The following is a 21,644-nucleotide window of genomic DNA, read 5'->3' on the forward strand; positions in this document are numbered from 1 at the left end:
ATTCACATAATTAATTCAGCTAACAGCTATTTTCCATCCAATACAGTTGGTTCAAAGATGCTTTGAAGATTCAGAGTGCTGAACACATGGAACTTTCACCATCTCCATCAGAAAGTTCAAAAGCTCTTATCTGTCCTCCTGCCTGGTGGAGTGAGTTTGGCACTCACAGAACGACGCTGGCTTTGCCAAGCAGCGAGGGCTGGTGTTACACACGCCTCATTGCACAGCTCTGTCTGCCCACTCTTCAAACAAAACGGCCAGCCTTTAGGTCTTGCTTGAGCAACAACTTCAAACTGTGGGTCCCTGGAAGCATGTAAAATTCCTTCAGCTCCTAGTGAGACCAATAAGCAAGGAAGGTGAGGAGTGCATTGCAAAACACCACTGGGAGAAAGCCAAGCTGCACAGAATGAACCTAAAATACCAAAATCACTTTCTTAAATGGCTCCAAACATGATGTGAAACCTGTTCTTTCAGAGTAGAATATACTGAGCTCCTTTAGACTTGTCAGGCACAAGCAGAGGTCATGTTGCTAAAGGATGTTTGCAATATTAAGTTCTTGCTACTTCATCACTTAGGGAGTGCAAAAAGTAGCATATTCAAAGTTCCTTACAACTTTTCCCCAAGACTGTTTAACCACGTAACATTCATTCTTCTTTTAGTTGTCAGTAATTTTCCTAGCTTCTGTGCTTTAGCATGATAATGTGTCTTTTTATAATTTTAATGGTTTAATAAACATACACTACATCCAAATTTTTGCCCCTTTTAGATCATACTCCTTTTCAGAGAATTTTACTGAACTGTAACATTTACTATGATCTCAAAGCACGTGAGGATAAAAGAGTGATACACATCTTCTAACAAGTGACAACAGCAGATTTTTGCTCAATTTGAGCTGATCCCTGAAGCTAGTTAGAAAGAATCCACTGGTAGTAGAGACACTGCTCTAAGAAATATGTACCACTTCACTGAACTTTGAAGTATATGAAAAAGACTTGAGTGCACCTTCTGAACTTCATTCCAGTTCCTTGACAGAAAGACCACAGAACTGGAAATGCACCATCAGTTAAAGTGGTGCAAGGCATAGAACTATGAAATGCCATAGAACTATTTTATGCAGCAAAATGGTTTGACTACTTGGAAAGATCATGAACTAGCCATGATAATTAAAAAAAAAAAAAAAGAGAAAGAAGATGAATTGGAATAAGGACAATAAATTTGAACTAATAAAACTAATGATGTTGACAATATGAGAAACTTAATAACAACAAAATTGTATTCTTATAGCTATATATTCACCAAAGGTCATGCTACTGACACGTAGTGGGGAGCTATAGGAGTAGAACACTAAGATCAGTATTGCTGTCTATTTAGGAAATAGCAAGAAAACAAAAGGGAAAATGGTACTATACTGAAAATTGCATCACTTGTTTACAAGTCCCTGACAGCTCAGAGGCAAACCATCTCGGACATTTATGGATCAATGACCCCACATCTGAAGCACAAGGAGAGAGAATATTGACCGTTAATATACAGAATAGAACAGCACGTCCGTGCACTCAGCTAAAAATGGGTATAACATTCCCTCACACCATGACCCCAAAACTGTTATCACACAGGACTTTAATTTAACAGATACTGTTCATTCTGTAAATGTACAGATCATTCTGTAAATTTTACAGCAGGCTCAGGATTTATAAAAATCAGAAAACATAAAAATACTGAATTTGGTACCGTGAAACCTTGACTAGACCTCAGCTTGACAAGTAAAGAGAAACTGATCATCAAAATAAAGATGAGCCAGAACTTATCTACAAGTGATCGTGCCTTGGTTATATTTATTATGTGCAAACAGAATAAAATCCAGTTCATATGTACTTGGTTCTTTTAAAGTTCCAGCTTCATAAAGCTGCAAAAAATCCTGTACTCAGATTTGAGGAAAGAATCTGACTTCAAAGACATATGACTTTTTATCAAGTAAGACTCTTTGAAAGTCACATACAAACAAATGGGTCACTAGTTATAAGTAGATGAGAGTTAACCAAAAACTTAAACCTTTCCCTCAGACTACATATAAACAAATGGAGGGAAAACTAGGGGGACACCGCAGGGATAGCAATAAGCTTAACTAAAACGCTATAGACTGCTCAGTGAAGCAGGAGACACAAGAAAGGAACAAAAGGGATCCAAACGTTATTACAAAGTCCATTATTTGACAGAAATTCTTCAGTACTGAGAATCTACAAAAGGCAGAACTGTTCAATTCACGGTCTCTAACAATAAGTATTCTGACAAACTTTGTGATAAATATTGTCTATACCAATAATAAACTACAGTTATAAATGACAGCAATTAAGGCTAGACACCAGGACACTGCTAAAGCACTCACAGGTCATCAAGGGTATTGCAGGAGAAGAAATAATCCAGAAGAGACACACAGAAAGTAGAAAAGTAAGCCTCACAAAAGAAAGATCTACCTCGAAGTGCTATGTTTTACAAAGTCAAGTTTGGGGACAATCACAGTACACGCACGCATTATCCAGATGTGATAGCAGAGGGCTTTTCAGTCTAGCAAAGATACAAAAACCACTAGCCTGAATTTAAAAGTAAGTAATTTCAGTTATACAAAATGGCACCTACTTCTAATCGGCTCAGAGGAATTCATTTAACAACATAAGATAGACTGCCTTCCTGGCAATGTTTAAAGACAGCAACAAAAGGGTTTTCGAAATGATGCATTCTCTCTCAAAGAGGTCGTAATTCAGGGCAGTCCTCTAGTCTGCATCACTAGGTCGTTTTAAACAGGGTTTCTGTAAGTACTCACAAGCTCTTTTTTGGCCTGAAAGCCTTGTGAAAAAAACCAAACTGACCACTGGTGAAAACCATCAACACAGCTTTTAAAATTCCTCTCTCACGTTTGAGCGAATATTTGTTTTCATGTAACAAGTTTTGTAACAAAATTCACTTTTTATTGATATGCTTCTATGCAGTTTGACATGCACAATATGCTCTCTGTACATCTCTATTTTAAAAAGGAGCATCTAATCCAGCTCGCAAACCCAGCCACCTCAGCCTTCACTATTTTACCTGACACTCTGTGCACAGTAAACTTCTCCACCCTTCCATTATTTAACCTGCCCAAGCAGCTCAGAAATTGTGGGTCCCTTCCAACTCAAGAATATTCTGTGAATCTGTGCTTATAAAGCACAAGTACCTACCAGATGACGTTCACTATTGCAGATACTCTGAGCCCTTTCAGAGATCCAGAACTGCCTCCATTACATGGTTTATTGAAGTCGGTGTTGATCTCCAGTGCTGCACATCCTGATATAGGGGAGAGCCGAGCGTGAGAACGCACCCCTAAAAACCCAGACACCCCCGGAGGAGCAAACCAGACATCTTCCCCAACTTTGCCTGCACATACACTGCGCTGCTTCCCCACACTCGCCCCCGCACCGCAACGCCACGGGATGCGAGACAACTCTGGAGCCAGAACTTCATGGCTTGTTGGCTGCCGTCAGTCTGGCTGTCAGTCTGTCCGTCCCAGCGCTGACATCGGGCGGGAACCCGCCGGCTCCTCCGGGCGCACCGGTATTACTGAACTTCTTTGACTCTCTTTTCTGACTGACGAGTCAGACAGATCTTCCTCCACTCCGTGACAAGCAAAACCCCGCACAGGCTCCCGGCACAGGGCGGAGGAGGGAAGAACGGGGAGAGGAGCTCGGGCTCGAAGGGGTTTAACCCCGCTGCGCGCCGGGCCGGGGGTACACGCAAAGCCTGCTGCCAAGGGATGCCCCGGCTCCCCCTGCCCGCCCGGAGCCCACCGCCCCCGACGGGCGATGACCCCCGGCCGCGGGGGCAGCGCCGCCGCCAGACAATGGGGAGGCGGGCGGGGCGCGGCCGCCCCACCGCGCCCACGCCGCGGGCGCCGTCCCTGCCGGGCCGGGCCCGGCCAGCCCGCCCCCGCCCGCTGGAGCCGCCCTCGCCCCGGGGCGGCGGCGCTGTCCCGTCGCCGCCGGGGGAGCGCCTGGGCCGCTCCCGGGGGAAGCGGGGGCGGGCGCAGAGCACCGCCTCCCCGGGGAGCGGGGATCGACCTCCCGCCTCCCGGCGCCGAAAGCCCCCCCAGCAAGCCCTTACCTGCCGGCGCCGCTTCGCCTCGCCCCCTCAGCCCGCGCCGCCGCCCGCCCGCCGCCTGCGCTCACAGCCGCGCCGCCATCTTGCGCTCCACAAACTACTGCACTTCTTTCGGGGCGGGGGGGCGGCGGATGGGCCGGGAGCTCCCAACGCCGCGGCCGCCCGCGCCCTCGCCTCGCCCCGCGGCGCCCACTCGCATCCTCCCGGCGCGGCGCTGCCCCGGGGCGGGAGCGCGGCGAACGCGAGGAGCGCGGCCGCTGCCTCAGCCGCCCTGGCAGCGAGCGGGGGCGGAGCCGCTCCCGCCGCCCCGCCCGTCGGGCGGCGGACACCGGGCGCGGGGGGCTGCCCCGGCCCCGCAGCGCCGCGGCCCTGGGGGCGCCGGCGGCTCCTGGGCCGGGCGGGGAGGAGCGGGGGCGGCAGGGCCGGAGTTCCCGGGCGGCGGCGGTGCCGCCGTAGCCGCTCCTCCGCCGGCAAAGTTCGGCTCCGCGCTCGGCCCTCCCGCCGCGCCCGGGACGGGCTGTCAGGGCAGCGGCGCCTCCAGCCCCGGGAAGGCTCTTCAGCGACTCCAAGCCCTGAGGTGCCGCCGAGGGAGGACACGGCCGCAGGGTCAGAGCCCCAAACGAGAGAAGCGGCTCTGAGGAAAGAGTCCGCCACATTCTTTGTTTGTTTGGTTGTTTTGTTTAGTTACAGAACTTAAAGAAAGGATACCTCTTTCACTTTATTACATATAAAATATTTTAGTCAATGTTTGGTTTTTACTCTCGCTGCACCCTTTTCAAAAACGTTTCCATATACTATTTCTTTCATCGCTATGTGTTGTGTTTTGGGTCAGACATTAAAATGTGGCCGTTTCCCTGAGAAAGAGAAAAATAAAGATGTGGCTTGTGGGAGCCTTTAACCGTTCACAGCTCGTCATGGAAAATGACGATCTACACAATTGGAAACATTTTTTAAAGATCTGCCTAGGTACAGTATCCTGGCGAGACTAGTGACAGGAAAGCATTTGATCAAAGCTTGGAAGAGCAAAAGTTTCAATCCCAGGAATGTTTCTGCTTCCTCATTTCAACACTGTCACTCCTGTTCAGTTTTCCAAACAGTTCTCTTGGGGAATGCAGTCAGCAAACCACCCCCAGTCACACTGGAAAGCAGTGACAGCAGCCAAGATAGAGATCAAGTTAAGGAAAAGTAACATTAATTCATTTTTTATATTTCCAGTGTAATATATTACATTAAAATTTTCAATGTAAATTTTCTTTTTCTCCTGGGCTTGCCTTTGTTGTATAACCCATACACCAGGAGTGGAGAGGAAGCTGCTCACACGCACCTCTTCTTTTAAAACCTTAATATCTGTGCTGGCTTGTAAGTGCAAGGTTATTAATGATCAAAATTACTCTGTGATTAAAATAGAGCAGACAACACACCACTAAAAAGAGATTAATTTTTTATTAATACCCAAACAGAGAAAAGAAAATGTGCATAACGAACAAATGTTTGAAGAAACACACTAGAAGGACACAAAAAAAGAACACTATTGACATAGGTAAGAAACCAAACAGAGGGATTGCACATTTCGGTGTTCAGTATCACCACACGCTGTGTGCGAACAGCAAAGGATCGTGCCACATATTTTATGAGAATGAATTTTTGTAGAAGTTGTGATACAGTGAAACTTGGTCTCATTTTTTAAAATAACTATCAAATTAACAGATAAATTTTCTCTGCTGGTTTGAGAAGGAATACATCTTCAGGATATTGCTTTGCTTTTACTTCAATATATTTATTGCAAACAATATATTCACTTTTTTGTAATAAACAGATTTCAATCTCCCCAGGTAACTAGAAAACTATTTACAACTTAATTCAACTACAGGCCACCTGATCAACTAACAAATGATATTAAATGCTTTTCTCCAGCATTACGATTGCCATTATTACAAACACAACTAAACTTTACCTTAGAAAGTTACAGTAGTAAATCTTGCTTTGTTTCAAGTTAGTTTTTCTTTTAAAGAGAGGTACTGAAATTATTTATTCAGATCTGTGTTCTAAAGGCAATCACAGCAGTACGTCACATAAAAATATACACAGATAGGAGGGAAATATCAAATAAAAGTCATTAAATTACTTTATTTGAGCTTTCTTAATAAATTTTAACATATATTTGTTTCATATATGTATAAATATATGTGCAGAACTAGTATTTATTGAGTTATGCAAAGAAAAGAGCATGCAACCAAAAGGAAACATTACAGACTATGTGAAGTCAGGTATCTGAAGTCAAGTATCACGGATCACTGAAGGCTGTAATTTCTTTCTTCATTGCCTAAGAAGAAGAAAAGACAAATCAGGAGTCAGTGTGAATACGAGCTTAAGAACCCTGTTTACCTCTTCATCAAAAGAAGGAAGAATCTGTATATTTATACAGTATTTAATAATAATTTAGCTGCTTCTGCCATCACAACATCGTTCTATACCCACTGGCTTCAAACACATCCTTATGCACCCAAAATAGTGTAGGCTAGAAAAACTGCAGGGATCTGTACCAAGAGGCTATGGATCTCTATCAATGGTGCTTTTAACAATTAGAAAGGAGACAGTTCCTGAAGAGCCACAACTAAAAGCTGTAACTGTTCTTTTCTCAATAAATACTTGTTAAAGTCTCTCTCTTCATACAGCAGAACTTGCTCCTGGACTGATTTGTGCTGTTATTCTGAATAGGAGATATTTTTTTTCATTAAAGCTCAAAGTAAAAGTTGAAAACGAACAAAGAAATCGAGTCCCGTCACAAAAGCACACAAGCCCCAAAGGTAACAAACAAATCCCTTCTCATGCTAAAACATATCATTATTCTAGAAGAAATGGGTGCCTTTATCAGGAATGGCATCCCTGGATCCAAATAATCCTCACTGTTGCACAATCAGAGTGGAGTGTCTGTTCTAACTATTAGGTGTGGAAGAAGGGATCAAGATGACTGGGGCCAAAGAGAAGAGGCTTCCTGGTTTTTTTAAGGAAGACTGAGAGACATAAAGAATTTCTTCTATTTTTAGGCACAACCACCTGAAACACAAATGGATTCCAGGACCTTGAAGCTGAAGACTGAATATCCAACCTATCTAAATCAACTCAATACTGGGAATGCCTGACTGGGACCATGGCTTCCTGTGAAATATTTCTGACAAGTTCTGACAAGTCAGAAATCCTCTCTTAGAGGACAAGATTAGAGAATTTGACTCAATAGCATTGTTAAACCATCATAGGCAGGAAGCTCCCCACATATGAAATTAAAGATGCTTGAGCTATGCTAGTTAAAAAGAAAGTCTGGTGAGACTAGAGACTAAAGTCTCTAATTCTCCTTATGTTTCATAATTAATTTCTTTTCAATAATGGAATGAATGCTATACAAGTGTTACCAAGTGTGACCATGTTCTCCGCAAGGGGAGAACGAGGAAGCGACAGACTGAGAAAAGCATCCTCTTTTCCCAGCCCCCCACCCCCGAAAAGGTGCTGGAGCAGAACTAGTGAGAGGCAGGTCAACTACTTTGAGACAGCTCTCTGAGGGGACCCAGCATCTTAAAGACTTTTCCTCCTGGAACTGCCAACACTGAAGCAAAATGCAACAATGGATAAATGTTTTCCAGACTGAAATGAACAAGTCTTGTAACAGAGGCAACTAAGCAGTAAAGAGTAATGCTATAATAAGTGTGATGTTCACAGGGCACACATACACATGTGTAACACACACACACACGTAATAATGGCAGAAAGTGCTCTAAGACAAAAGAAATTACCTTCACTAATTCCTTTTTGTCGCCATCTTCCCGGTGTTGGTAAATGCACTGGCTAAGAACAGCGTATAGTTTTTCCATGCGAAATACACTGACGTTCTCAGTTAGCATGGCGATAGAATGCAACACTTGCTGAAGAAAAAAAATGGATATGAGTTCAGAATAGCACAAGATAAGCTGCAAACAGAAAAGGTAGGACGTGGCACAGGTGCATGGCCAACATCCCACATGAAACTATTTCTAACTGCTGCCATATAGGTGACTGCATGCTCTTCCATGTGTTCGTCAAGTTCTAGGCCTATTACCAAGCAAATAAACTATAAAAAACCCCAAAACAACCAAAACCCCAAACAAAAAAAAAAAAAATCACCCCAAACAAAACCAAGCAGCTACAGATTGGAGGTTCACCCAGCTTACTGACTGCAGGTGAGTTCCAAAGAAGGTTTCTGGCACAAGTAGCAAGTTTCAATGACTGTAGCTCTGTCCTCACATCTGGAACATCTGTAAGGGCTGTACCATACAACTTATCCAGCCGGCAACAACTTAGCACGTGCTATTAGCACCCTGGCTCTAGAGAAACCTATGTGGATTCTCTACACACACAGGCAGATAGGAACAAGAGCTTCCTCACAATGGGAAACAGAGGGGCAGGTACCAATCTCTGCTCTCTGATGACCAGTGACAGGACCCAATGGAATGGCATGAAGCTGTGTCTGGGGAGGTTTAGGTTGTATATTAGGAAAAAGTTATTCAGAGAGTGGTTGGGCACTGGAACAGGCTCCTCTGGGAAGTAGCAATGACCCCAAGCCTGACAGTTCAAGAAGTGTTTGGATGATGCTCTCAGTCACATGGTGTGATTCTTGGGGTGTGCTGTGCAGGGTCAGGAGTTGGACACGATGATCCTTGTGGGTCACTTCCAACTCAGGATATTCTATGATTCTATGAACAAAATCTCATAAAATTTGCTTGCTTAGGAAGCCAGCCTTAAGAAGTTAAGTTTTCCTCTTTTCATTCCATTTCTCATCATTGTATGTAAACAGCAGCCTGCCCTGATTTGACCAACCTCCAGGACCTCAACCTATCAATTTCCCAGATCTCCCTCACTGCAACACCTCCTGAAGAAGACCAGGTCCTTCTTCTACCCTCTCCAATTCACGCAAATGTAGCTAGGTCCATTTTTGACCCTTTCCCCAGCTGTATCCTAGGATAACACCTTCTCTCCTACAGGGGACTGGAAAAGCCTTGTGACACTGTACCTGTATGAACACAAAATTCTAACGTTGGATTTTGAAAGCATTTGAGAAAAAGCAGGTATTAATATTTTATCCAGGATGAGCTTTGAGTCAACTCAAACTTCAGGTTAACTTCAGGTTAAAAGTCATCACTGCTAAAAATCAAGGTCCTTTTCCAATTCCTAATAAATGAAAATGTGCAAACAGCAAACCAAAACAACGCCCAATCCATCATAAAAATTGCCAAGACATTAATAACCAACAGTACTAGCAGTGTGTGTCAGTAGGATATTTTAAAATTTAACAAGATCTGTTACACTAAAACTAGGGAAAGAACCCAGTCTCCTGAAATTTAGTTCACCAAAAGCAACAGCAGCAGTCTAACCAGCTGTGGAAATAATGGTCATAGTCTATTACAGGGTGAATTATTTCACAAACCATATATCCCTCCCATAAATTGTTTGAATTTGCATTGGTTAACAACTGATTTCATTTCCAATTCTAAATGTAGCAAGAAAATGTTCTACTTCAGTATTAATAAAATTGAAATTTAGACTTACTTTGAGCTCACAGTAATCCACAAACACGCTCTGTGTGCCAATTTTCACGGCTTTCCTGACACACAGTTGTTTTTCTTCCACCTGAGAACATCTCGCACGAGTCACACGCTGTACCCATGAATCTGGAACGACACAGATTCCTTAAGCGGGATTTCTCTTTATTTGTAATATATAGTATGAATGAAGTATCCTGTACCTGGAAAAGAGTACTTCTCTGCAATAACAGAGACAGAACTGTTACCGTTTTTCACTGATAAATGCTTGACTTTTACATTCTTTCTAGCAAAAGTCACTGCTCCGTAAAAACTAGAAACTTGCACACACAAAAAAAAAGCACTAGACAAAAAGGCAGGTAAAACCAGGAAAAAAACCAGTCACACTGCCAGTACAGCATTGCACAGTAAAACTCCAAAGTAATTTAGGTTAGAAAACACATCTTACACCGCAAACAGTAGTTCATCTCTTCTATTTCACACAGGACTGGGTCCTTACTGCTTGAAGTACAGCTTTTAACTTACACTGCTTATTGCTGGGAAGATTCTCATGCAATAAAAGAAAGCCAACAATTGTTTTTCAATTAGATACCATTTGAAAAACAAAACTGCAGAATCAGAAATCCAGCAGCTGCAGAAAAACACAAGTTTGGCCAGCATAACTCAAAGGGCAGCACCATTATGCAAGAACACTGTGTCCTGATTTGAGAGGGACGCAGCAGATAGAACAGAATTCAAAAAGGCTAAAACTTAGTAATTGTTATAACCCTCCTCAGGAAGAAGAAGGAGGTAAATTACCTGTTTGACCTTTCACTTACCATTTGAACCTCCATCTTCAGAAGTTCCGGCTTTTTGGCAATCTGGCATTTCACTCTGCTCTCTTAGGTCTGAATGTTCTCTCTTCTTTCCAGAAGGAGATTTAGTCACAAGGAGAACTCTCTCTCTTTCATTTTCTGTCCTGTTTTTCTGTCGCTCTTGAAGTACATTTTCATATTCTTCAATAGGAGCATCCTGAGAGGATGCAAATTCAGTGCAATCCGTGTTAGACTCTTCACTACTCTCTACTTCAGTTTGGTCTTCAGGAATTTTATTCTCTTTATTGAACTGAACATTCCTCTTTGCTGCAATACTCGACTTTCTGTTGTTTTTGCGTTTTCTTCTTGACTTATCTACAAAGACATACAAGAAAAAGTCATCCAAAACATTACCATAACAGTTCTTCCTTCAAAATCCAGCATCCTCATCTTACTTGACTTACAAGGAAAATGACCAAAGGAACTCAAGTACCATTGTCTGTCTCCCTACGAATGTCTGGAGAAAAAGTTGCAATTTAATGGGGTCAATTTGCTACTAGATTTAAAAAAAAAAAAAAAGTCAGCTACAGAATTTCATGCACAAAACTATCAGCTTCAAGCTGTTATGAGCAGAAAATTCTTACTTTAGTTAGGAAGTATTACTGCAAAGCAAGGTTATTGGGTGACTTAGTATGTGATCTAATACAGGTGAACAACAGAAAAGCATTTGGAGAGGAGTCCTTCTTCAAAATCTCAAAATCTGTAAACTTCAAAAGCTATACATATGTTGGGAAGAGTTAAAAAGACACTTTTAAAGGAATATGTGCTGGAAAAAAAAAATTGTCCACAAAGATTTATGTCTCATGGGCTTTCTGATTCAGTTAACCTTGTTCGAAACTTCGCTTTTTGTCTTCCAAAAAACCCCATCATTCTTTGTACTCATGGAGTACCACACAAAGCCTATGGGTCAAGTCAGAGGCAAAATTCCCTGACATGCCAGGAAGACCAGGAAACTTCACACCATGTCACGTGTTTTAACTGAAAGACACCCTAGGGCCTTTGTTTTTTCCATGTCCTTTTCACGGGGAAAGTGAAGAAATAATGATTATTGATCCCCTGTTTTTTAACCCTTCCCCCTTCAATTGAAAATCATGGTAAGAGGGCAGGGAAGGGGAAAACACTGTTCCATGTAACTAAAAACTAGTTAAGTATTCAGAAACTGCCACGTACAACATTTTTGACTTCAAGAGGTAGCAATGTAAGAGCCATTCAATGTCAGTTGATCCAGTGCCTTACAATGTCAACTTGAATCTCATAACCACACTGAAGGAATGACCTCTGGATTTATCCCATGTTTTGAAACATATTAATAAATTTAATGCCTCTAGCATGAAGAATCAAGCATCACAGGAACACGTCAGGTCACAAGAACAGAGAATATAGCAGTCCCTTCAGCACCTTCTCCAAGAAAGTCTGAATAAAACACATCTTGCCTTTAGAGCAGGGGGTACTGGCATCCACAGGCACTGCTGGCGTCTTTGATTTTTCATTACACTTTGGGTCTGTTTTCTTACATGCAGGAACAGAGTCCTCCTTTGGCGTTACACAGAAGTAAGAGGAAGCGCAGTCTGAACCTTGCAATAAATAAGAGAGAGCAAAGAATTGTGTCTTGTGTGGCTGGTTACAAATACTGAGTCAAGTCTTGAAATCCTCAGTGTCACAAAACATACCTCTTTTCTTTCGAGATTCTTTAATTTCTTGGCAGCGTTGTTCAAAATCTTCATCCATTTCTTCCCTCACTATAGAATATGCAGTATCTCTCAAGGCACAAGCTCTGTGCCTAAGGAGACGATCTGAAATTTTTCAGTTAAAAAGCAGCAGTTACTGATCAACATGTCTATCACAATTTCCCAAATAGTTTATTTAATGCATTCACAACCTAGCAAGAAATTCTCTTTGAGGATGTTTAAAATTATCTAATTCCACATCTACTGTCCACAGATAACGTTTATCAACTTACACATTTAACATTTTTACAAATTAGGGATAAAACCACATCCTCACCTCCAGGATCTTTAACTGGATTGTACTCTAAAGCATTGCTACAGATTAGATCAATGTCTTTTAGAAAATCTCTTGCAGTTGGGTACTGGTGCATGTCAATCTTGGAGAGAACTGTCGAGAGGTCCATGGGCTGTTTAATGACAGCATTGTAATCAGGTACCTACAGAGGAAACATAGGTGCTTGTAGATTTAATGCAGTAGCCATGAAGAGTAATTATTTTCATAAAGTCAAATAAAGGACTTCTTAAAAACCTCAATATGACACATCCAGAGATGCAGAAATTACCCAGTTAGTTTCTTGAAAACAGAAGGGCAATTTCACCTGGCTTTAATGAGACAGACTAGAAGACAGGGAAAAAAAAGGCAGAGAGGTCAGAAGCATGTGTGAGGCAGAGAAGGGAACTGGCACCCAGAGTGGTATTCATTTCACTTCCTTTCAGAAAATAACAACAAAGAAACCTCTCAGTAAAGTCACCTGAGAGTCTTTGTTAGCAGCAAGAGAAAGGCTGCAGGAATTTCACCTTTCAAGCACCTGTTCGGGCACCTACTTTAGAATGAGATAACTGGACCCAGAGGTGCCAGTTTCTTTATTCAGACCACAAAAGAAGCCTAAAGGGTAGTTTAGATGAGGACATCTATGTTTGTTTAGATTATTCACATCTCAGAAGCTACAAGGAAAGGTAATGACAAGTCAAAGGTAATGACAAGTCAGTGGATGCTTAGGGGAATGGACTTTGCTGAAACACAAAGGTATCTCAAAACTACAGCTGACTTTGAAGTAGGTGCCCCAGCTTACACTTATGCAATAAAAGTATATGTGAGAAACTGGATTATTATATTCATTAGTGGCTCGGACCGACTCAAGTGTGTGTGGGGCGGGGGGGGAAAGGGCACACCTTTTTGTGAATGGTGAACCCACCGTTTTCTAGACTCATTTAGCTGGATCTAGAGATGGTAGCTATATTCCTCTCTTTCTCTCTCTTTCTTTACTTTTTCTTCACCTACTCTTCTTTTTTAATATTTTGGGCAACTTAGGACCAGATGGGCTGGATTTGCTAAGTTTTATGTGTTAGCATGTGCTAAGTCAATGCTTTGTAGAATGCTTTATTTTGGTTGTATGTTACCCTGTCAACTTTTGCCAAGTTCCCTTATTTTCTAAAGTGTACCAGTAAAAGTACCCTCTGAGAAAACGTGTACAGCTTTTCTCCTATGCATTCTCTCTGAGGTGTTAAAAGAACCAAGTCCTCTTCTAATATGTTTGGAGGGCAGATATTGTTGAAGCCTTGTATATTTTTAAAGTAAAACCCCTTTAGTGAGCTTGTTGTTTGAGACTTGGGGTCTTACAGAGGAATTGAAAAACCTACAAGTCCATATGGTTGATCTTACACCAAGGAAAGCTCCCTGAGAATAGAATCTGAAAATTATTTGGCAAACTGCTGCTTCTACTCCTGTTCTTGCAGAAACAACTGACAGATAATTAAAGAGCTTTAGGCTTTATTAAAACAGCCCTAGAGGTACTGTTTATAGTTACACAGAAAAAGAAAGATTTCTACTTTTCAGTGCTGTAACACACCTACATATCAAAGCCTTTTCATGAGCAAACTGTATTGGCATTTGGTGTAAATGGCACTTGGACTAGATGATCCTTGTTGGTCCCTTTTAAGGGAAATACTCTTAAGTTTTAAAAAGGTTTTAGAAGGAACATAGAGACTTCAGTGAACACTCAAAGACCTTGGAGAGCCCCACGGAGTCAACAAAAGTAAAAGCAAAATTCACTTCCAGCTTCCTGGAAATTCAGAATATTACAGTCCTAAAAACAAAGATAAATCTTCCTAGAAAGAGCACACAAACACCAAGGAACATACACACAGAGAAACTGTGAATACACACAGCTATCATGGTATTGCAGATCAACAATAATTTACCTCCTCTGGGTCAACGGGCTTTGTAAATGCTCTGAAACGTCTATCAATGACCAGTCTGTGAGTCACGTCCCTTAAGTAAATCCTAAGTTCACGCAATGTATCCTCTTCCTGCTCCTCCAGCTGTCTCATTTCTTCCTCTGTCAGCTGTCGAGGCTTAGGTGGTGGTGCTACAGGCAGGACTTCCAATGGCCGCCGAGCTTCAATTAATCAGAAAATTTTAGTCAATTGGTGGTATTCAAATACAAATCCACGAAAAAGCAAAACACTGTTAACTTACAGCTAGCAAAACTTTATACTTAGAATATCCTCACCTGCATTGTTTTTTGACGCAGGAGGTTTAGCAGCTTGCTTCATAACTAAGTCTTCAAAAAAACTTCTTCTTTCAGCACAGGTAGGCCACTGGATTTTGAAAACTTCTTCACAGTCATTATTAAACAATACTTTTATCTAAAGCATGAGGAGAAAAGGTATTTCAGATATAAGGCTACACAAATTCTTTATATTCTATTTCAAAAAGATGAGTACCTTTCTAAATTTAACTGAATATTCATCTGGGTAAACAAGCTATGAAAAGTTATCTTTCTTGGCCTTAAAAGGCTAGATTTTCATAACATAGCAAATTAAAACACCTGCTCTGAGAAACACCTTCTACAGTTTCGGCTCCATGAAAAAAAAGGTATGATAAACCACTAAGAAAGGGGTCACATTCACCACCTCCAAGGCTGCTTATTTTGTATTTACCTGCCTTGCTGTCCTTTAGCTTGAATATGGCAACAATAGAGGGAACAGGCAAGGTTCAGCTTACCAGTGCCAGCTTTTTGGTAAGACGGCTTTATAAATTTTATTTTTAATTAATTTAAGTGAGGTGTCCAAAGTTGCATACTTCCAAGTTGTACTCCATTTTCCCATCTCTATTACCAGAAGGTATGGAAGGAATTTTATTCCTTAATTTAGAAGGCATTTATTAACAGTATAAAACCTACTGCTACCAAGACAAAATGATCAGAGCAGCATATCCACATTTTGAACACCTTCCTTTAATGCACACTCTCAGGTGTTTTTTCTGAGATCACAGTACAGCTTGGGGGGGGCAGCTGTACCACCAGAGATGTCTAGGAAGCTCAGCATGTACTCTTACTGAATTTTGTTAAGGAATATAACTAAAACTTGATTTCCAAGCTACTGAGATGGAATTTAGATCCTAGCTTTCTAGCCTATAAAGAAATCAAAATTTTTATGAAGTTATTTAAATTTGAAATGATATTCCATCAGTAACAGTGTGACTACTGTACTTTTTCAGTAAAAACGTTTTCAGAAACACAATCTTTTTCCTAGCTACATCTCAAGCACCTTATATTCTTCACCAACTGCACACCTAACCATATTGAATCACTGAAATGAATGCTTAAGCAAATTTGTACATCTGTCTAATAAGCATGAATGTGTGAGAAGGGTGAAAGAGTTGGGCCAAAGTCAATCTCTTTACTCAGAAAACATTTCAGACAAATGCTTTCACCATTGTTTTGTCTAAGCAGATTTCAAGAGACTGGGTTTAGGTGCCTAAGTAATAACAGACAGGCACAGTACTCCAGGCTTCCAGGAGTTATAAATTAACAAGCAAAAAAGGAAGAGTAAAAAAGGAAGAAAAGTATCGACAGAAATACCTCTTCCGGGAGATCTTCGTGTTGCACATCAGATGTTGCAAGGAGCAAAACTGGAGCAAACGTTGGAACGTTCTGCAGTAGTGTCGTAAAAACAGCTCTCACTGTAGGTCCAACAGTCTCCCACCACAAAGGGATTTGTGGGACATACATAATACTTGGTGCTGTTCTTTGAGCTTCTTGCATTAGCTGGTGAAATGAAAGCTTGGTTAAGAAAACTACATTGTGTAAAATAGGCTACTACATAACTACCAGTCAAACCGTCTTATGTAAGAGGAGTACATGATGTCAAAACATCAAGACAAAACAGTAAATGAACAACTCCTTCATAATAAGGTAAAATTTTCACTTTGACAGAAATATAGACATTGCTATGCAGACAGAAACCAACCCAAATCTCTACCTGATTTCAAAACTACTTAGGTGTAAGATAACTCCTGAAGAGCCTCAGAACTCAGCCAACATGGTGGTGTACCTGAAAAAACAGGACTAACCCTTCAGCAAGATGCATTAGCCTGGAGAAATGGCCACACTTGTGACCACGGCATTTTCAGTTCAGAGCAGGCACATACCCAAGACACAGGAGCACAGACTGAACAAAGACCTATGTGAGAAGACAAGGGCTGGCACGGTACAATACACCTGGTTACAATTCATATTTTCAAGCACATTTTCTAAGAGGTGACCAGTCTTTAGCCTGCCTGAAGAGCTAAATCACTCAACTTCTCATTACCAAAGGATCCACCAGATGAGATGATGTGCTTTGGAAGAGGACAAGCCACTGCTTTCAGATGGCACCTCAGTACACAAAAGACAACATGCATCTACTCCATGAGGGAAGTGCCAACAGTCCTTTCACATAACAAATTTCTCCATGGACCCTGTCAGATTAAAAATATTCAGGGAGTTCCTATTGCAAGGTGGGAAGCACATGTGGTATGTCCAGGCAGTGACTAGAGAGGGTAGTTACATGTCTAAAGATCCCACAACAAAAAAGGAATTGTTCCTCCTATGTGACAAACGAGTATCCAGTCATGGAATGTGTCTGTCCTGACTCATACAGCTCCCAAGTGCTGCTAGTAGAGCTCAAAATATTTTAATACAAAACGGATTTCCTACCTAAAACTGAAAAGAGGAAAACAGCACTAATCTGCTTATGTTTAATTTTCCTAGTTAAGGAAAGCACACCAGTGTACATGAATTTCAATGCCTTTACTGCATGTACTGCAGCAGTAGAAGCTGTATATGTAAAAAAATAAACACTTCTTTTCCCCAAAACCTTGACTGCCCTACAAATATAATAAAAGATAAGGCTTCAGAAAGTGCATGATGCCATCAGGTTGATGCAGTGCCATCTACTGGGAGCACAGAGCCTTAAGAAGCAATAAAAACTTTCTGGATCCCACCGAGATCAACAGGATTTCTTGCCACAGAGAGGGCTTTATTAGCAGCACCTCCCTTCTTTCTGAGCTGCTAGCAACATCCTCCCTGTTTCATTTCAAATGGAAAACATGGCTATATATAATATCTTTATATGGTATCATTTCATCGAGAAGAAAAGTGGATTTCCAGACAGAAGTAAACATAACAGTATATTCAAGTCAGGCCACCTTCAATAACAATGAATTTTGCTTATTTCACTAGTTTTTATACAGTTCATGAATCCTACAAGAATAAAGAGAAAAACAGATACCTGTGCACATGTTTCTTCCGGGGATGTGGTGCTAACAAACAAAGCAGGCAGGTCTAGTGTATAAACAGGAAACTTTTCCAGGGCATGTATCACTGCAGGTGCCAAATGAAAAGCTTGCCCACACCCTGGATCTTCAACTAATAAGAACCGTGGTCTGAAAGATGTTGGCTGGCAACGAGGATTTCTACAACAGCAAGAAGAAAACACGTTTAAAAACAAGTGATTAATAGGCACACAGATGTTAACTTTTTAAATTGTAAATACGCTTCATGTTCCACCAAATAATAAGCTGGTCTGTGATCAGGAAGACTATCAAAGCCTATTTTCTCACAAACTGGTACCAAACCTCCGCTGAGAAATCCTGCCAGTCCCCAGCATGTCTGTTACTCCTTTGGCTGGGTTAAGAAACAGCTCTTAAATATCACAGAGGGACTGTCTAGCCAAATACACACATAACAATTGGTCATTAACCGGATATGGAGCAGAAATACAACTCTCTCAGCATAAAGCAGTCTGGATCTCTTCACTGCCCGTACATAACCATTTTCAGTGTGTCTTGACTTTAAATAACTTTGCACCTGTGAAGTGTAGCTAAAATTTGGCCATACCTCCTGGAGATGATGGGAAGCACAGAACAGAACAGCATTTCTAAGAAAAAAATTAATGTGGGCACTGAAACATGTTAGCTGTATCTGAAGAAGCACACAATTGAATTGGTTAAAATACAGCAGTACATTTATTTTATTCCTTCATTCTAATGTTTCCATCTTCGAATTGCCTATTAATTCCCTAATAACCTCACTTTACTAGCATGAAACACACTTGTGAAGAGGGTTATGGTTTCTTCCACCACAATACTGCTGTACCTTTACTTGCTGAAGTCAAAGGTCCTAGAGACCTAACCAAGTTCAGTAGGTCACATCTTCTGGACAGCACAGCTATAGAAAGGGGGCAGAATAACTGACCCAACAGTGACAACAATAATCTACTGCTTCAACTGTTGGCTTACATGACTGACTTCCAAAATGAAAACATCAAAAGATTAATAACAAACTCAGTAGGGTAAACGTACAAAATGCAGACATTGTTTCAGTTTCTTTCAGTGTTTTAACAAACTATTTCTCATTTATATTTTTTTTCTGCTACATAATCTGCTACTGGTTTAACAGTCTTGGAAGGCAGAAGGGCAAAAGATGGCTACATAAATCCACAGGGTTTTTTTTTTAAGCTAAAAGGGCAGACAGTGCATTTTTTGGGTCTCAAGTCTTTCAAGGAATACCATGGATTAAATCAACATGTTCTAATAATCTGTGGATCACTTTGATTTAGGAAAATAGGACTGGACCATTCAGTTTGATGAGTCAGGGCAGTGCACTCAGAACATTAGCACCTAGTTGGATCTTTGCACTTACTTCATGCAAATATTGATCACCCCCTCCGAACTCATCACTTCTTCACCCAGCACCCCTCACAACAAAACAGTTTACAGACCTGACCATCTTAAAAATATAAAGGGGACAAACATGGACCTGCTAAAAGTGAGGAATTCTGCCTTTTCACGATCAGGCACTTTATGAGTTGGCCTCTCTTCAAAAATTGATGGTGATTCCTCATCAGTGTCAATCACATCATTTCCTAAAACAGGAAGACATGAGATCTTTGTTAACTTTCCTAAATAGTCCAAATCTCACTCTTGCATTAATACACCTTTGAAATCAGTGCAGGAAACCATTCTCTTGTATTCCGTCATTTTAGAGTACACACTGAATGCTATTTTCTGAAAAGTTCATTCTACCACAGACCTAAAGCTGTCCTACATCCCATGATTTGCATAAGGTATTATCTCTCTTTTGACAAAAACTTGAGAGGCTTTTTCCCTTAGAATAAAGATGATTAGGAACAACTACTGTAGTTCATAGACACCTGAAGAACACAATGAGGCCACTTCTTTTTGGAACAGGTTCCCCCACTAGATGTGGAGAAATGAAGTGAACCTGGCCCCAGGCTTCCATTTGTCCATGACTAGTCAGTCAGAATACAAAGACCCACCTATCTTCTAAATAAGGCTCCTCAAAGATCGCCAAAGGAGGAGATAATGGGAGGCAGACAAGAGAGGGGATGCAATTACCCATCCCCCAGCCCCAATGCTTTTATTGTGTTAGTGGGTCTCTGCCCCTGTTTTACCAATGCAAACAATCTACCAACTCTACTGGGAGGATATTCTCCAGGGATTAGCATGGTAACTAACTATTCCCAGATCTCCATTAATCAGGAGAGTTTATCAATATTGATTTGTTCTCACCAACTGATAAACTAAACCTGGTCAGGGCTGTCTCAGTCAGGACCATGAGCTCACTTATGCTATGCAAGCCAAGCCCCAAAGTACACGCTACTAAAATATTCTGATCTCATGTGCAAGTGTACACTGTGACCCACAAATATTTCAGTTAAGAGACCATAATGGCTAAAAGTCATGATAGCTAAAACTGTATTTAGCTTAAACAACTTGTACCATGGTTCTGACATTCTTCAGACAGGAAGTAGAAGCATTTATGTAACAATACTTATCTCCCTTGCATGTAAGCATTTATTTGGAAAGAGGTGCTCACATATTAAACTTTTGATCCATCTCTACAAATGATGTGATGTTAGCTACTCTCAGAAACAGGGTGCTGCAGCAGAGAACATGGTTCTCTACTGTGTACTGCAAGTCACTCACAGCTCCCATCCCATGCTGTGCAGATATAAAATTAAACTGTCATTAGGGTTGAGAGGTTTGTGTATGTTATTGAACAGATCACAAGTTTTTGCATTGGCAGAATTTTAAACAAATGGATGTTATTGTTATACCTTGCTGTTGGTCCTTCTTTAGTGCAAGCTCTGCGTGGGGAAATACTCTCTGCAAGCCTCGTAAAATTCTTTCCAATGTGTTTTCCAACAGCGGTTTTAAAATAGGTGATAGCGCTCGCCCAGGTGAAGCCACAGCCCTCTGTGAAGCTGGAACAGTTTTCTGCATGGCCATGACAAAATCCTTTGCTGTTATTTTAATCGAAGTGACGTCTAACTGCAGTTTCTCGCTCCTTTCGTATATCTGAGGATACCGGCGGCGCAAAGCACAGAGAGCAGCTTCAGCACACAAGGCTTTAATGTCAGCACCACAGTAGCCTAATAAACAAAACATGAAGCACATGTTGTGTCAGTCTCAGGCAACACCGAAGTCAAGGCCAAGATTGCTAAAGTGCAACACTGGAAGACTTTGCATGCAGCCAAAAATTAAAAGGATAAGCAATAATTTAAAGAATTACTGCACCACAGAGAAGTTTTGTTATGTGGCTCACAGCCTGATATCCTGCACTTAAGCAGCAGCTTCCTACTCAAAACTTTGCTCCTGAAAAGATGTCCCAAACCCTATCAGTGTTCTGAGAAAAAAAGAAAGCTTGGTTTGCTTCCAAGACATGCCAGCTGCCCCACTGCCTCGCTCTGCAAGGCACAGGAGCTTGAGCACTACCTGGGACAAGCTCTGGTTCCCTATGACTTAAGTTGTGTGCAGTAACCTACGCTATTTTCAAACTTACCAACACATTTCTCAGCCAGCTCTTCAAGAAACTTGTCCAATGGCTTCAGGGTCCAGTCTCGTGTGTGAATTTTGAAAATCTCTTTTCTTGCCTGAAAACAAAATAGTTGAATTTTAGTTTGCCCTAAGTTTTCTCTTAAAACAACCACAACACAAAACCCCCAAACCCCTCACACTAATACAAATACTTTTCTTATCTGCTAAACTTTAAAATACTTAAGGTCAGTTAATG

At 41.3% G+C, this 21,644-nt stretch overlaps 2 protein-coding genes across 7 annotated transcripts in view; both read right to left on the reverse strand.

Moving 5' to 3' along the window:
• Positions 1-4,182, reverse strand: part of ZHX1 (zinc fingers and homeoboxes 1) — a 28,247-nt gene extending 24,065 nt beyond the window's left edge. For all 6 annotated transcript variants that reach the window (XM_017826423.1, XM_017826422.1, XM_017826425.1 and 3 more), the window contains exons 1-2: positions 4,135-4,182; positions 3,216-3,321 (exon numbers count right to left, since the gene is read on the reverse strand). The gene's annotated coding sequence lies outside the window, so the exon portion shown is untranslated. The remainder of the gene's footprint in view (positions 1-3,215; positions 3,322-4,134) is intronic.
• A 1,373-nt stretch (positions 4,183-5,555) lies between these two features.
• Positions 5,556-21,644, reverse strand: part of ATAD2 (ATPase family, AAA domain containing 2) — a 30,622-nt gene continuing 14,533 nt past the window's right edge. Inside the window, exons 15-28 of the mRNA XM_017826448.1 lie at positions 21,414-21,504; positions 20,689-21,003; positions 19,368-19,473; positions 17,839-18,022; positions 16,149-16,334; positions 14,796-14,931; positions 14,485-14,681; positions 12,560-12,719; positions 12,226-12,348; positions 11,989-12,129; positions 10,520-10,870; positions 9,709-9,830; positions 7,920-8,048; positions 5,556-6,454 (exon numbers count right to left, since the gene is read on the reverse strand). Of these exons, the coding sequence (XP_017681937.1) occupies positions 6,416-6,454; positions 7,920-8,048; positions 9,709-9,830; positions 10,520-10,870; positions 11,989-12,129; positions 12,226-12,348; positions 12,560-12,719; positions 14,485-14,681; positions 14,796-14,931; positions 16,149-16,334; positions 17,839-18,022; positions 19,368-19,473; positions 20,689-21,003; positions 21,414-21,504 (2,280 nt within the window). The 3' untranslated portion in view covers positions 5,556-6,415. The remainder of the gene's footprint in view (positions 6,455-7,919; positions 8,049-9,708; positions 9,831-10,519; positions 10,871-11,988; positions 12,130-12,225; positions 12,349-12,559; positions 12,720-14,484; positions 14,682-14,795; positions 14,932-16,148; positions 16,335-17,838; positions 18,023-19,367; positions 19,474-20,688; positions 21,004-21,413; positions 21,505-21,644) is intronic.

Source organism: Lepidothrix coronata, unplaced genomic scaffold (genome assembly GCF_001604755.1).
Source record: "Lepidothrix coronata isolate B3197 unplaced genomic scaffold, Lepidothrix_coronata-1.0 Scaffold126, whole genome shotgun sequence".
Taxonomy (NCBI): Eukaryota; Metazoa; Chordata; class Aves; order Passeriformes; family Pipridae; genus Lepidothrix; species Lepidothrix coronata.